Source organism: Gymnogyps californianus, chromosome 20 (genome assembly GCF_018139145.2).
Source record: "Gymnogyps californianus isolate 813 chromosome 20, ASM1813914v2, whole genome shotgun sequence".
Classification (NCBI taxonomy): domain Eukaryota; kingdom Metazoa; phylum Chordata; class Aves; order Accipitriformes; family Cathartidae; genus Gymnogyps; species Gymnogyps californianus.
This window is the reverse complement of record NC_059490.1, coordinates 8,930,601-8,942,503: the sequence shown is the minus strand read 5'-3', so window position 1 is coordinate 8,942,503 and position 11,903 is coordinate 8,930,601. Positions and strand designations below refer to the sequence as shown.

The 11,903-nt window shown below is 52.3% G+C and overlaps 1 protein-coding gene and 5 non-coding genes across 6 annotated transcripts in view; all 6 read left to right on the top strand.

Moving 5' to 3' along the window:
- Nucleotides 1-490: 490 nt before the first annotated feature.
- The window catches only part of TEX14 (testis expressed 14, intercellular bridge forming factor), a 35,543-nt gene continuing 24,130 nt past the window's right edge, over nucleotides 491-11,903 (top strand). Inside the window, exons 1-6 of the mRNA XM_050908772.1 lie at nucleotides 491-623; nucleotides 8,951-9,065; nucleotides 9,368-9,533; nucleotides 10,288-10,424; nucleotides 11,110-11,191; nucleotides 11,648-11,778. Of these exons, the coding sequence (XP_050764729.1) occupies nucleotides 494-623; nucleotides 8,951-9,065; nucleotides 9,368-9,533; nucleotides 10,288-10,424; nucleotides 11,110-11,191; nucleotides 11,648-11,778 (761 nt within the window). The 5' untranslated portion in view covers nucleotides 491-493. The remainder of the gene's footprint in view (nucleotides 624-8,950; nucleotides 9,066-9,367; nucleotides 9,534-10,287; nucleotides 10,425-11,109; nucleotides 11,192-11,647; nucleotides 11,779-11,903) is intronic.
- On the top strand, nucleotides 1,474-1,685 carry LOC127024633 (small nucleolar RNA U3). Its single transcript, XR_007767581.1, has one exon. It is a non-coding gene; the product is annotated as a small nucleolar RNA U3 (small nucleolar RNA).
- On the top strand, nucleotides 3,057-3,268 carry LOC127024622 (small nucleolar RNA U3). The gene has a single exon (XR_007767571.1). It is a non-coding gene; the product is annotated as a small nucleolar RNA U3 (small nucleolar RNA).
- On the top strand, nucleotides 5,088-5,299 carry LOC127024634 (small nucleolar RNA U3). The gene has a single exon (XR_007767582.1). It is a non-coding gene; the product is annotated as a small nucleolar RNA U3 (small nucleolar RNA).
- Nucleotides 6,660-6,871, top strand: LOC127024635 (small nucleolar RNA U3). The gene has a single exon (XR_007767583.1). It is a non-coding gene; the product is annotated as a small nucleolar RNA U3 (small nucleolar RNA).
- On the top strand, nucleotides 8,225-8,436 carry LOC127024636 (small nucleolar RNA U3). The gene has a single exon (XR_007767584.1). It is a non-coding gene; the product is annotated as a small nucleolar RNA U3 (small nucleolar RNA).

The following is an 11,903-nucleotide window of genomic DNA, read 5'->3' as shown; positions in this document are numbered from 1 at the left end:
GGGCGAAGCCTGGGGCTGGAGCTGAGGGCATTAGTCATGGGAAGGGGCAGAAACAGCTAAAGGGCTGCTGGGCCAGAGCAGCCCTCACCCAGGAATGGTGCTGGCTTTGTCCTGCCTTCGTCTGGTCAGAGCAGCCTGTGCACCTGACAGGCTTTCAGGGTGTTTTTGTCATCATCTCTCCCTTTTCCTCCTTGGGACCACATTTGGGAGGTCCTCCCAAACCAAGGGACCTCCTTGGGACCCTTGGCCAGGCCTTGCCCGCTAACAGTCCCTTATCAGAGTGTCTCATGGGCCAGCCTTTCCTCAGAGGGCACAGTTGGGGGGGAGGGAGGTTGCTTTCACCTTCCATCTAGGGGTTTGTCTGGAGGAAACAGCCATAACTGATTCTGTCGGCTGCTGAAGGTTTTGAAGTCAAAAAGAAGCTCTTTGAGCTATGGTGTTTTGCAGCTTCATTACATTTCATGCATTTTCCTAGTTCTGTTGAGGAAAGAAGATGGCTCATGCTCTTCCAATTCCCTGCCCAGTCCAGCTTGGAAGTATAAAAGGTGACTCCCTGGAAGCTCAGCTGCATGAGTATGTGAGGCAAGGAAACTATGTGAAAGTGAAGAAGCTTCTGAAAAAAGGTAAAAGCTAAGTTTAAACAAGTGCTGGCAGAAACGTTTTACTTTTTCCTGTATGCTTATGTTCGTGGTAAAAAATAGCCTACTGTCTGCACAATTCAGTTTTGTGAGTGAAATATGTTTACGAAATGAATTATCGTTGGCCTTTTCTGGTAAGTGGCACCAATTATTAAGTCAAAAAATGTTGTATGAAAATAAGTAAATTGAAAAGAAAACTAAGCTTTTAGTTGTAAAGTGCTTATAAGGAAATGACTGAGGTATTGTAAAACTAAAATCCCAGAAGCCTACTTTAGGAATATACTCTTTAAACGGGATTTTAACTTTAATTCTGATTGCAAAATGCTTGAGGTATGGTTTAGATAGTGGTATTTTTGACACCTAGATTTTTAACTACATGGGAACAGGGAATTTTGGAAATGAAACCTAATAGTTGATGCGTTCTATTTTGCTTTTACTATCGAGAACTTCAGTAGCACATGCCGTTCCCAGAGGTGGGACTTCTCTGCAGCCCCGCTGGCTGGATGCGCAAGCGGGGCGCTGCCCCGGGGCTCTGCCGGGCGCCGGGCTCCCGTTATGGGGCCGGCTGCGCCGCTCCTGAGAGCGGCGCGTGTGATTGGGCGTCGGAGGCAGACGATGCAAATGAGGGGGCGTGTCCCGCCGTACGGCCCCGCGCAGCGGTCCCGCGGGTCACGGAGCGCGTCCGTGGGTGGCGGGCCGCGGTTGCGCGGCGGCGGGAGCTGGGCGAGAGCGCGTTGGGGCGGTGTTGGGTTGTGGCGGGTGCGTGGGGTGGTGTGTCCGTGTGTTGGCGGGCGGTGCGTGGCGGTGGGGTTGGTGGGGCGTGGAGGGGAGTGTTAAGACTATACTTTCAGGGGTCATTTCTGTAGTTGGTCACTAGAGGAGAGTGATCGCACCTGACCGGCGTCACAAGCCACGAGGAGGAGCGGGGTGTTCTCTCCTGAGCGCGAAGCGGGCGGGCGGTGCTGCGTGTTCAGGAGCCGCCCGCCATTGATGACCGTTCCCGGTGCCCTTCGGGGCTCGGGAGGGAGAGAGCACGGGCTGAGTGGTTTGTGACCCCACCCCTTTTTTTTTTTCCCTGGTTGCAAAAGCAGTAGGTGCGGGCAGAGGGGGTGTTTCTTGCTGGGGCGGTTCCCTGCAAGCAAACACGTCCCGGCGGAACCCGTAGGCTGCCGGCTGCCTGTCGAGCCCCTCCCTCGGTGTCTTTTCGACAGCAGCGAGAGCGTGGGCCTTCTGCAGGCAGGGCCGGGGAGGGGGAAGCAGCCCGGCGGGTCTGGGTTTTAATGTCCGTTGGGGTGGGGTTGTTCGGTGAAAAGAAATGCTTTGGAAGTTTGTTAGTACCGGGGTGTGCAGGTCAGGCGATGGCATTCTCGAGCCATCTGTTGTGTAGGGCAAAGTGGCTTGGTGGGAGTTGTTCCTGATGAACAGTGTTCATCAGAGTGTGACAAGGGGCTGGGGAGAAACTGTTCAGGATTCGCCTTTCATGACATGTTGTGGGAGTCTCTGCCGCTAGACCTGGAGCGTGGTAAACCTTTGATCAGAGTCTGTTGGGGTTTAGGTTGAAACTGCTTGATGTTGTGCTATTTATGCTGTGCAGTCCCATGGAAGATGGGATACATCAGGTTGGATCCTGGGGCCCCAGGGTTATCTGCTGGGGTTGGCAGAAACTGCTCAGTATTGTACTGTCAGCTGTGGTGTGGAAGTCCTTGGTGCTCAGGCTGGATCCAGAGACGTTAAGGATAGTGTTAATTACGATGGTACTCTGTGGGGTTGTTCTAGTTAGTATGTGAGAGTGTGCCTGAAAGTGGTGGGGCTCGGTAGCCCCTGGAAGCCAGAGCATCCCCTTCAGAGCGCCGGGCAAGAGTCGTGCAGTGCTGCCAGGTGTTGGTGCCTGGGCCTCTTCTCTTCCGGTGGCGTGGCTCGTCTCATCTATTGTGTCATGCAAATTTGTAACGGCCCAGGCTCGGGTGGGTGTCGCCCCAGTGCGGGGCGTTTTGCTTGCGGAGCCCTGGCTCTGCGGAGCTGTACTCGCGTGGGTGGAGGACAGGGCGCAGTGCGGGGCGGGGGGCGGCGAGCGGCGCCGGGCCGGGCGGCCTGAGCGCGGCTGCGGCGTCCCGTCACGTGTTGCGGGGGCGCGGAGGCGGAGCCGCGTGCTTGCCTGGCTGAGAGCGGCGCGTGTGATTGGGCGTCCGAGGCAGACGATGCAAATGAGGGGGCGTGTCCCGCAGTACGGCCCCGCGCGGCGGTCCCGCGGGTCACGGAGCGCGTCCGTGGGTGGCGGGCCGCGGTTGCGCGGCGGCGGGAGCTGGGCGAGAGCGCGTTGGGGCGGTGTGGGGTTGTGGCGGGTGCGTGGGGTGGTGTGTCCGTGTGTTGGCGGGCGGTGCGTGGCGGTGGGGTTGGTGGGGCGTGGAGAGGAGCGTTAAGACTATACTTTCAGGGGTCATTTCTGTAGTTGGTCACTAGAGGAGAGTGATCGCACCTGACCGGCGTCACAAGCCACGAGGAGGAGCGGGGTGTTCTCTCCTGAGCGCGAAGCGGGCGGGCGGTGCTGCGTGTTCAGGAGCCGCCCGCCATTGATGACCGTTCCCGGTGCCCTTCGGGGCTCGGGAGGGAGAGAGCACGGGCTGAGTGGTTTGTGACCCCCCTTTTTTTTTTTCCCTGGTTGTAAAAGCAGTAGGTGCGGGCAGAGGGGGTGTTTGTTGCGGGGGCGGTCCCCTGCAAGCAAACACGTCCCAGCGGAACCCGTAGGCTGCCGGCTGCCTGTCGAGCCCCTCCCTCGGTGTCTTTTCGACAGCAGCGAGAGCGTGGGCCTTGCGCAGGCGGGGCCGGGGAGGGGGAAAGCAGCCCGGCGGGTCTGGGTTTTAATGTCCGTTGGGGTGGGGTTGTTCGGTGAAAAGAAATGCTTTGGAAGTTTGTTAGTACCGGGGTGTGCAAGTCAGGCGATGGCATTCTCGAGCCATCTGTTGTGTAGGGCAAGGTGACAAGGCCAGTGCATCCCCTTCAGAGCACCAGGCAAGAGACGTGCAGTGCTGCTTGGTGTTGGTGCCTGGGCCTCTTCTCTGGTGGCGTGGGGCAGCAGGAGCACAGACTGAGATGGTTGTCTCTTGTATTGTGTCATGAAAACTTCGCAACAGTGCCATGCTGTCCGAGGAGAGAGGCTGGCGTGCCAAGTATAGAATTACAAGAGTAATTCTTTATTCATGGGCATGAGGTGTCCCATTCAAACCAGGGCACCCCAGATAGGGTTTATGCATGGTTCTTATACCTTTCAGGCATTCGGGTACAAGATGATTTGACCAGTTGCTACCTAACATACACACTACTGTTTTGTAAAGCAACTATAATTCTATGGCATCATTATGCATTTGCTTCTTTCTGGATCTGGGCGTCCACAGAGTCAGTCTTGCTGCAGTTACTTATCTATGATGCCAAATAATGGGAGGGTTTCACAGAAGTGTTGGAGGGGCTGGAGTGCTGGCCTTACCTTGGTTGTCCAGGGGTATCTTGTATTCTTCCTGGGCAGCTTTTAAGATTCTGAGAAACAAAGGTCCTCATCCTCTTGGGGGGGCTGTCCTTCTTGCCACGAGCTGGGGTCCTTTAGTCATGCTCACTCAAGCATGACTATGCAGTGTGCTGTGATATCTCTTAAGAAAGTTCATACGATTTCATACTACAAAGACTAATTGGTACAGTAGTTAAGGAATGAGATTTTTCCTAAAAACTGTCAAGAGGAGGTTTTTCATAGTGTCCGGCTGAGTTTGAGGAAAGCATAGGCTTTTGTACTATCTGTAACTTGTCTGTGGCTCTGCAGGCCTGGGACCTGGCGTCTCCTCAGACTCTAGAGATCACCGTTTGAGAGATGATGTTCTTTGTCAGTAGCTGATAAAGCTGCAGCCACCCGAGACTGGACGTGACGTGCTACGCTACCGCCAGGGTCCCATTTCTGCTCCTGAACAGGAATGAGTTGTTGGCATCGCAGTTAGCCAGCCCAGGCTCGGGTGGGTGTCGCCCCAGTGCGGGGTGTTTTGCTTGCGGAGCCCTGGCCCTGCGGAGCTGTACTCGCGTGGGTGGAGGACCGGGCGCAGTGCGGGGCGGGGGGCGGCGAGCGGCGCCGGGCCGGGCGGCCTGAGCGCGGCTGCGGCGTCCCGTCACGTGTTGCGGGGGCGCGGAGGCGGAGCCGCGTGCTTGCCTGGCTGAGAGCGGCGCGTGTGATTGGGCGTCGGAGGCAGACGATGCAAATGAGGGGGCGTGTCCCGCAGTACGGCCCCGCGCGGCGGTCCCGCGGGTCAGGGAGCGCGTCCGTGGGTGGCGGGCCGCGGTTGCGCGGCGGCGGGAGCTGGGCGAGAGCGCGTTGGGGCGGTGTGGGGTTGTGGCGGGTGGGTGGGGTGGTGTGTCCGTGTGTTGGCGGGCGGTGCGTGGCGGTGGGGTTGGTGGGGCGTGGAGCGGAGTGTTAAGACTATACTTTCAGGGGTCATTTCTGTAGTTGGTCACTAGAGGAGAGTGATCGCACCTGACCGGCGTCACAAGCCACGAGGAGGAGCGGGGTGTTCTCTCCTGAGCGCGAAGCGGGCGGGCGGTGCTGCGCGGTCAGGAGCCGCCCGCCATTGATGACCGTTCCCGGTGCCCTTCGGGGCTCGGGAGGGAGAGAGCACGGGCTGAGTGGTTTGTGACCCGCCCCCCCTTTTTTTTTCACTGGTTCCAAAAATAGATTGGTTTTTTTGGTTGGGCCGTGGTGCTGTCCCAGAAATCGGGGTTTTTTCACCCGGTGTGCAAAAAAGCCGATTAACACACAGAGTCGAGATATTTGCTGATTTCATGTCTGCGCAGAGATGGGTGCTAGGTGGTAACTGCACAAAGCTAGCACACCTGGTTAACACACGGTAAAGCGTTTTATACATTTCGAGCAACAGTTGTCAGTATTTTTACAGTTTCGCTTAATTGCCCTCGTTCCTATTCGTTCTCGCAAGACTCATCTCCACTTAAAGTCGCAGCGTCCTGCTTTTTTACTGCGCATCTTCTGTGAGGAAGAGGTTTCTATTGGTAGGGGGCTCTCCCTGCCTGAGCGCGGGTTTTCTAGGACGTTAATTAGGATAGTTCACTCACAGTTCAAGTAGCTCTTTGGTTGCCGTTGTGCTTATCTTGGTATTTCTTTACCCGCTGACTTATGGTGTCATCTTATTTCTCTTCTCAAGGTCACGCCTCGTTAACTAAGTAGCATCCTGTGTTTTTTGTTTCTCGCATACCTCCAGCAGTGGGAGTTCGTGTCGCTCTGCGAGAGGCTTAGTGCCCGCCGAGGAAGGTACAGACTTTCTGCTGCAGCAGAGGCTGAGGCAGGGAGAGCTGCGGATTCGTGCGGGTGCTGCGTATGTGTTTTAGTGCTGTCGGGGAGGGGTGGAGAGCGTGTTGGGGCCAAGGAGACCCTGCTCTCCTCCCATCATGTCACGCTCTCCGTGGAAGGCCGGGTGACTTTGGAGCCGCGGGTGTTGCTCGTTGGCGTTGGAGGCGGTTAGGCAGAAGCTGCTCGCTTTTTGCGCAGAGTCGCCGAGCAGCGCGGGGGAGAGGGGCTTCGGGGGCCGCCGCAGCCCCGCTCAGAGCCGAGTGTGCTCGCCGTTGACGTTGCGTCACTGGTGCCACGGCGGCCCGGGCCCGGACTGCGCCGGCTGATTGAGGGAGCGGTGGGCAGGGAGCGCTTTCTGGGGTTGCTTCAATGGGTGCCGCGGGGAGCGACACCGAAGCGTGCGGGCGGTGTCCGCGCACCTGCGTGGCTGAGGGCGGCGCGTGTGATTGGGCGTCGGAGGCAGACGATGCAAATGAGGGGGCGTGTCCCGCCGTACGGCCCCGCGCGGCGGTCCCGCGGGTCAGGGAGCGCGTCCGTGGGTGGCGGGCCGCGGTTGCGCGGCGGCGGGGCCTGGGCGAGAGCGCGTTGGGGCGGTGTGGGGTTGTGGCGGGTGCGTGGGGTGGTGTGTCCGTGTGTTGGCGGGCGGTGCGTGGCGGTGGGGTTGGTGGGGCGTGGAGGGGAGTGTTAAGACTATACTTTCAGGGGTCATTTCTGTAGTTGGTCACTAGAGGAGAGTGATCGCACCTGACCGGCGTCACAAGCCACGAGGAGGAGCGGGGTGTTCTCTCCTGAGCGCGAAGCGGGCGGGCGGTGCTGCGCGGTCAGGAGCCGCCCGCCATTGATGACCGTTCCCGGTGCCCCTCAGGGCTCGGGAGGGAGAGAGCACGGGCTGAGTGGTTTGTGACCCCCCTTTTTTTTTCCCTGGTTCCAAAAATAGATTGGTTTTTTGGTTGGGCCGTGGTCCTGTCGCAGAAATCGGGATTCTTTCACCCGGTGTGCAAAAAAGCCGATTAACACACAGAGTCGAGATATTTGCTGATTTCATGTCTGCGCAGAGATGGGTGCTAGGTGGTAACTGCACAAAGCTAGCACACCTGGTTAACACACGGTAAAGCGTTTTATACATTTCGAGCAACAGTTGTCAGTATTTTTACAGTTTCGCTTAATTGCCCTCATTCCTATTCGTTCTCGCAAGACTCATCTCCACTTAAAGTCGCAGCGTCCTGCTTTTTTACTGCGCATCTTCTGTGAGGAAGAGGTTTCTATTGGTAGGGGGCTCTCCCTGCCTGAGCGCGGGTTTTCTAGGACGTTAATTAGGATAGTTCACTCACAGTTCAAGTAGCTCTTTGGTTGCCGTTGTGCTTATCTTGGTATTTCTTTACCCGCTGACTTATGGTGTCATCTTATTTCTCTTCTCAAGGTCACGCCTCGTTAACTAAGTAGCATCCTGTGTTTTTTGTTTCTCGCATACCTCCAGCAGTGGGAGTTCGTGTCGCTCTGCGAGAGGCTTAGTGCCCGCCGAGGAAGGTACAGACTTTCTGCTGCAGCGGAGGCTGAGGCGGGGAGAGCTGCGGATTCGTGCGGGTGCTGCGTATGTGTTTTAGTGCTGTCGGGGAGGGGTGGAGAGCGTGTTGGGGCCAAGGAGACCCTGCTCTCCTCCCATCATGTCACGCTCTCCGTGGAAGGCCGGGTGACTTTGGAGCCGCGGGTGTTGCTCGTTGGCGTTGGAGGTGGTTAGGCAGAAGCTGCTCGCTTTTTGCGCAGAGTCGCTGAGCAGCGCGGGGGAGAGGGGCTTCGGGGGCCGCCCCAGCCCCGCTCAGAGCCGAGTGTGCTCGCCGTTGACGTTGCGTCACTGGTGCCACGGCAGCCCGGGCCCGGACTGCGCCGGCTGATTGAGGGAGCGGTGGGCAGGGAGCGCTTTCTGGGGTTGCTTCAATGGGTGCCGCGGGGAGCGACACCGAAGCGTGCGGGCGGTGTCCGCGCACCTGCGTGGCTGAGAGCGGCGCGTGTGATTGGGCGTCTGAGGCAGACGATGCAAATGAGGGGCGTGTCCCGCCGTACGGCCCCGCGCGGCGGTCCCGCGGGTCAGGGAGCGCGTCCGTGGGTGGCGGGCCGCGGTTGCGCGGCGGCGGGGCCTGGGCGAGAGCGCGTTGGGGCGGTGTGGGATTGTGGCGGGTGCGTGGGGTGGTGTGTCCGTGTGTTGGCGGGCGGTGCGTGGCGGTGGGGTTGGTGGGGCGCGGAGGGGAGTGTTAAGACTATACTTTCAGGGGTCATTTCTGTAGTTGGTCACTAGAGGAGAGTGATCGCACCTGACCGGCGTCACAAGCCACGAGGAGGAGCGGGGTGTTCTCTCCTGCGCGCGAAGCGGGCGGGCGGTGCTGCGCGGTCAGGAGCCGCCCGCCATTGATGACCGTTCCCGGTGCCCTTCGGGGCTCGGGAGGGAGAGAGCACGGGCTGAGTGGTTTGTGACCACCCCCACCTTTTTTTTTCCCTGGTTCAAAAAACAGGTTGGCTTTGTTGTGTGTCACTGAGGGCAGCACGCAGTTGTGTTTCAGATCCAAATCCATCTGGGCTACCTTTTTTGTTTATAACGCTGAATGGAATTCATTATTCTGAAGACAATTGGTTATAGTTGCAAAATATTCATCAAAGTCGTATTTACTGCTTTAGAAGAATTTGGTTTTTTTATTAATGCAGTCCTCCAGTGTTATCTGTGCTCATCCAGGTTAATACTTGGCCTCTGATATTTATACATCCTTTGTTTCAAAACATTGTGGACAAGCAGTGCATGGTATGTATAGAAAGTTACAAGGAAGGTCGTTTGCTCTTTTTTCAGTTTCTGTTAATATCATTGTTTTCATATTTCCAGTATCTCAGAGGGAATATGGCAGTTGGTGTCAGTGCTAATGACCTGTTGCCTTTTGTTCAGGGTGGGGGGGAGCAAGCACTTGCCTCGTAATCTTTTGTTTTCTTGTAGGTATTTTTGTTGATGCTGTCAATTCCATGGGCCAGACTTCTCTCTTCACTGCTGCATTGCTTGGTCTTAGTAAAATAGTGGATGTGCTGTTGGATTATGGCTCAGATGCTAATCAGTTAAGTATACAAATAATTTTTTTTCTTAAATTGAAATTAGTTTTTAAACTTCCGGTGTTTTTAGTCAATGTAATACACACTATTCACTGTATATAAATGAAGAAGTGCTTAAGATGCATGTTGTTATTTTAGCCAAAGGTCCTCAGAGGTAAGTAGGTGCATAATTTTCCTTATTTTGTGGTGTATGTTGTTGTTTGGGAGTACATAAACATCCTAAGTATGCTGCTTTTTCCCCCCAGAAGCACAACTGGTTGAGTGTAGTAGGGGTAGGTTGAAACATTTCTGCTTTAACATTCCTCAGTCGCTGCTACGATGGAAGCACCCCAGTCCATGCAGCTGCGTTCTCAGGAAATCAGTGGATTCTTAGCAAGTTATTGGATGAAGGAGGTGATCTGAGAGTACATGATAAAGATGGAAAAAATCCTCAGTACTGGGCTATGTCAGCTGCAAAAGAAAGCAGTGCTCAGGTATGTGTGTGTAATACGTGTTGAATATGTGCTAGGTATGTGCTCGCATCTTCATCTTAAAGTGAAGAAACTCCAGCATTCCAGGGAGAAATTCTTGGCTTTTACATATTTAACATTATTTTGCAGTGTCAGTGATGGTATTTTGAATCCTCATCATTCAGATTATTTACCTAAGGTTTTGCTCAGGTGTAGGGGCGTGTCTGTCTGTAACTTGTTAGGACCTTTATGTGTAAGTGCGCAGTGAGGAGAATGACAGGCCCTTGTTTTCGATCCCTGATATATGTAGTTTGTGTGCTTGTATGTGCAATTCAGGAGTAAACCTGAAGCAGTTTTCAAGCGTACCTCAGTCTGTGCAGGAACAGTGTCAGCAAATGTGTCATTTTTGCTAGCATGGTAGGAAAATACGATATTGAGAAGGCTTATTCATGATTGCGATGTTGATTTAAAACTCATAATACTCTTCTTTCCTGTTACTACAATGCTCCTCTTAAAAAGAAACCTGATATTGCAATTTTCAGTGGGTGAATGTCTTGAAATTTAGTCATCTAGTAGTTGAAGTAAGCTTTCTCTTACATTTTCATGTAATTGATTTTTTTCAAGTTTTCTGTGTATCCACTTCTTGAAATGCCTATTTAAATATTGCAAGTAACTACTTGGTTTTTTAGTAGTCATGATCTATTAATTTAAAATGGTTTATCTTGCAGTTCTGAACTAATTTTTTTATTGTTGTTTTCTCCCTCCCCCTCCTCTCTAGATGCTGGAATTTATACAGCGTTGTACATTCCACATGCAGGCTGCCATTCAAAATTTTCCCTCTGATCTACTCAGGAAGGTTGGCTCATCAAAAGCTCTGGTCTGCAGTCCGTCTAGGTTTGGTGGTCTTGTTCAAGGGTAAGAATATATTCTCAAGTACTGAGGGATTGAGCTACAAGGACTTTTACTTCCATATATTCTATTACCTTAAACTTAACATGTTTTTGTTTCTTTTTGACAATATCAGATTTAAAACCAACGTGTGTTAGGAATGATGATACTTTTTATTTCTGTTGTCAGAGTTCCAAATAGAAACTTGGTGGTTGTAAATATCTGTATATTAAGAGATACTCTTGAAATCAGCAATATGAAGTAGTGGATTTTAATAGTATTAAAATGGTGGTAACATGAAGTAGTTTGTTTCCTGACCTTCTAAGGTTGCTGCAGATCTTTTGGGATGTGCTTCCAACCATTTCAAGAGCTTTTACGTCAGATACATGTTAGGAAAAATACATACTTGTGAACAAAAAGCGATGCAGGATGCCTGTGTGTGTATATATTTATATATATTTTTTTTTTAATCAGCTATCTTGCTTTAAACAAATACATATCATAATGGTGTATTTTAAAAGTTTTAATAAGATGCACAAAATTTGATATTTCAGCATCTGCATTACACTTTTTGTGTGTGACCCGTCAAATGCAACATTTGAAATACATGACTGTTACAGAATTTCTGCATTTTTCTCTCTCTCTCTTTTTGTATTTTACTCAAAGCCTTGGTATATTAGTTACTCTTATTGCTTATGTTTTTGATACTTAGAAATGTCGACAGCCCTCTGGGTAGATTTCTAAAAGGTGGAGCTAATGCAGCCAAGAACATTTACAGCTTTGGTTTTGGGAAGGTAAGATGCTATGGATAATGGTTTTCTCCTGATATTAGTACAGTTTTTCAGAGTCGTGTATTCTTCACAGTAATTACCCCACCTGTGTTATTTTTAATTTTTAGTGTGTTTTTATTTCTGCTGAAATGGTGGGGAAAAAACTGTGGAGAGCACAAATATTCAGGCCTTTATTCATTAGTAAGCCCTATCAGAGGAAGCTGTTTTGCAACAGGCAGTAGAAACTCTCCTGTTAAATGTCACCTGTGGGAGTTCTTAATGACTGTTTCTGCTTTTGCTATTTCAGCTTCACTAGAAAGTTAAGCTTTTGACATAGATATCTTGACATTTCATTTTGATGCTTTGGCTGATGCTCCCATTGCAGTGATTGCACTCAAGTTTTAATGAGTTTGTGACAGACGTGACAGATCTTGGGAACTGTTGCATATTCCTTTTGGTTATGCCCTGGTGTTGTTTCAGTTTTATCTTGCAGGCAGCGGGCATCTAGCATACTTGGCATCTCTCCCTATTATTGGGGAAAAAGATGTGGTTCAGGCAGATGATGAACCAACGTTTTCTTACCACGTTGGACCATACATGATCATGACAAAGTGAGTGGAATTAAAGGGATTTTAGCCCCTTTTAGTGTGTATCTGTTGCTATTAAGCAGCAAGTTGTTGTACCAGATGCTTTGTTTGGACAGTTTTCCTTGTCTACTTTATATTCGTCCACCGCT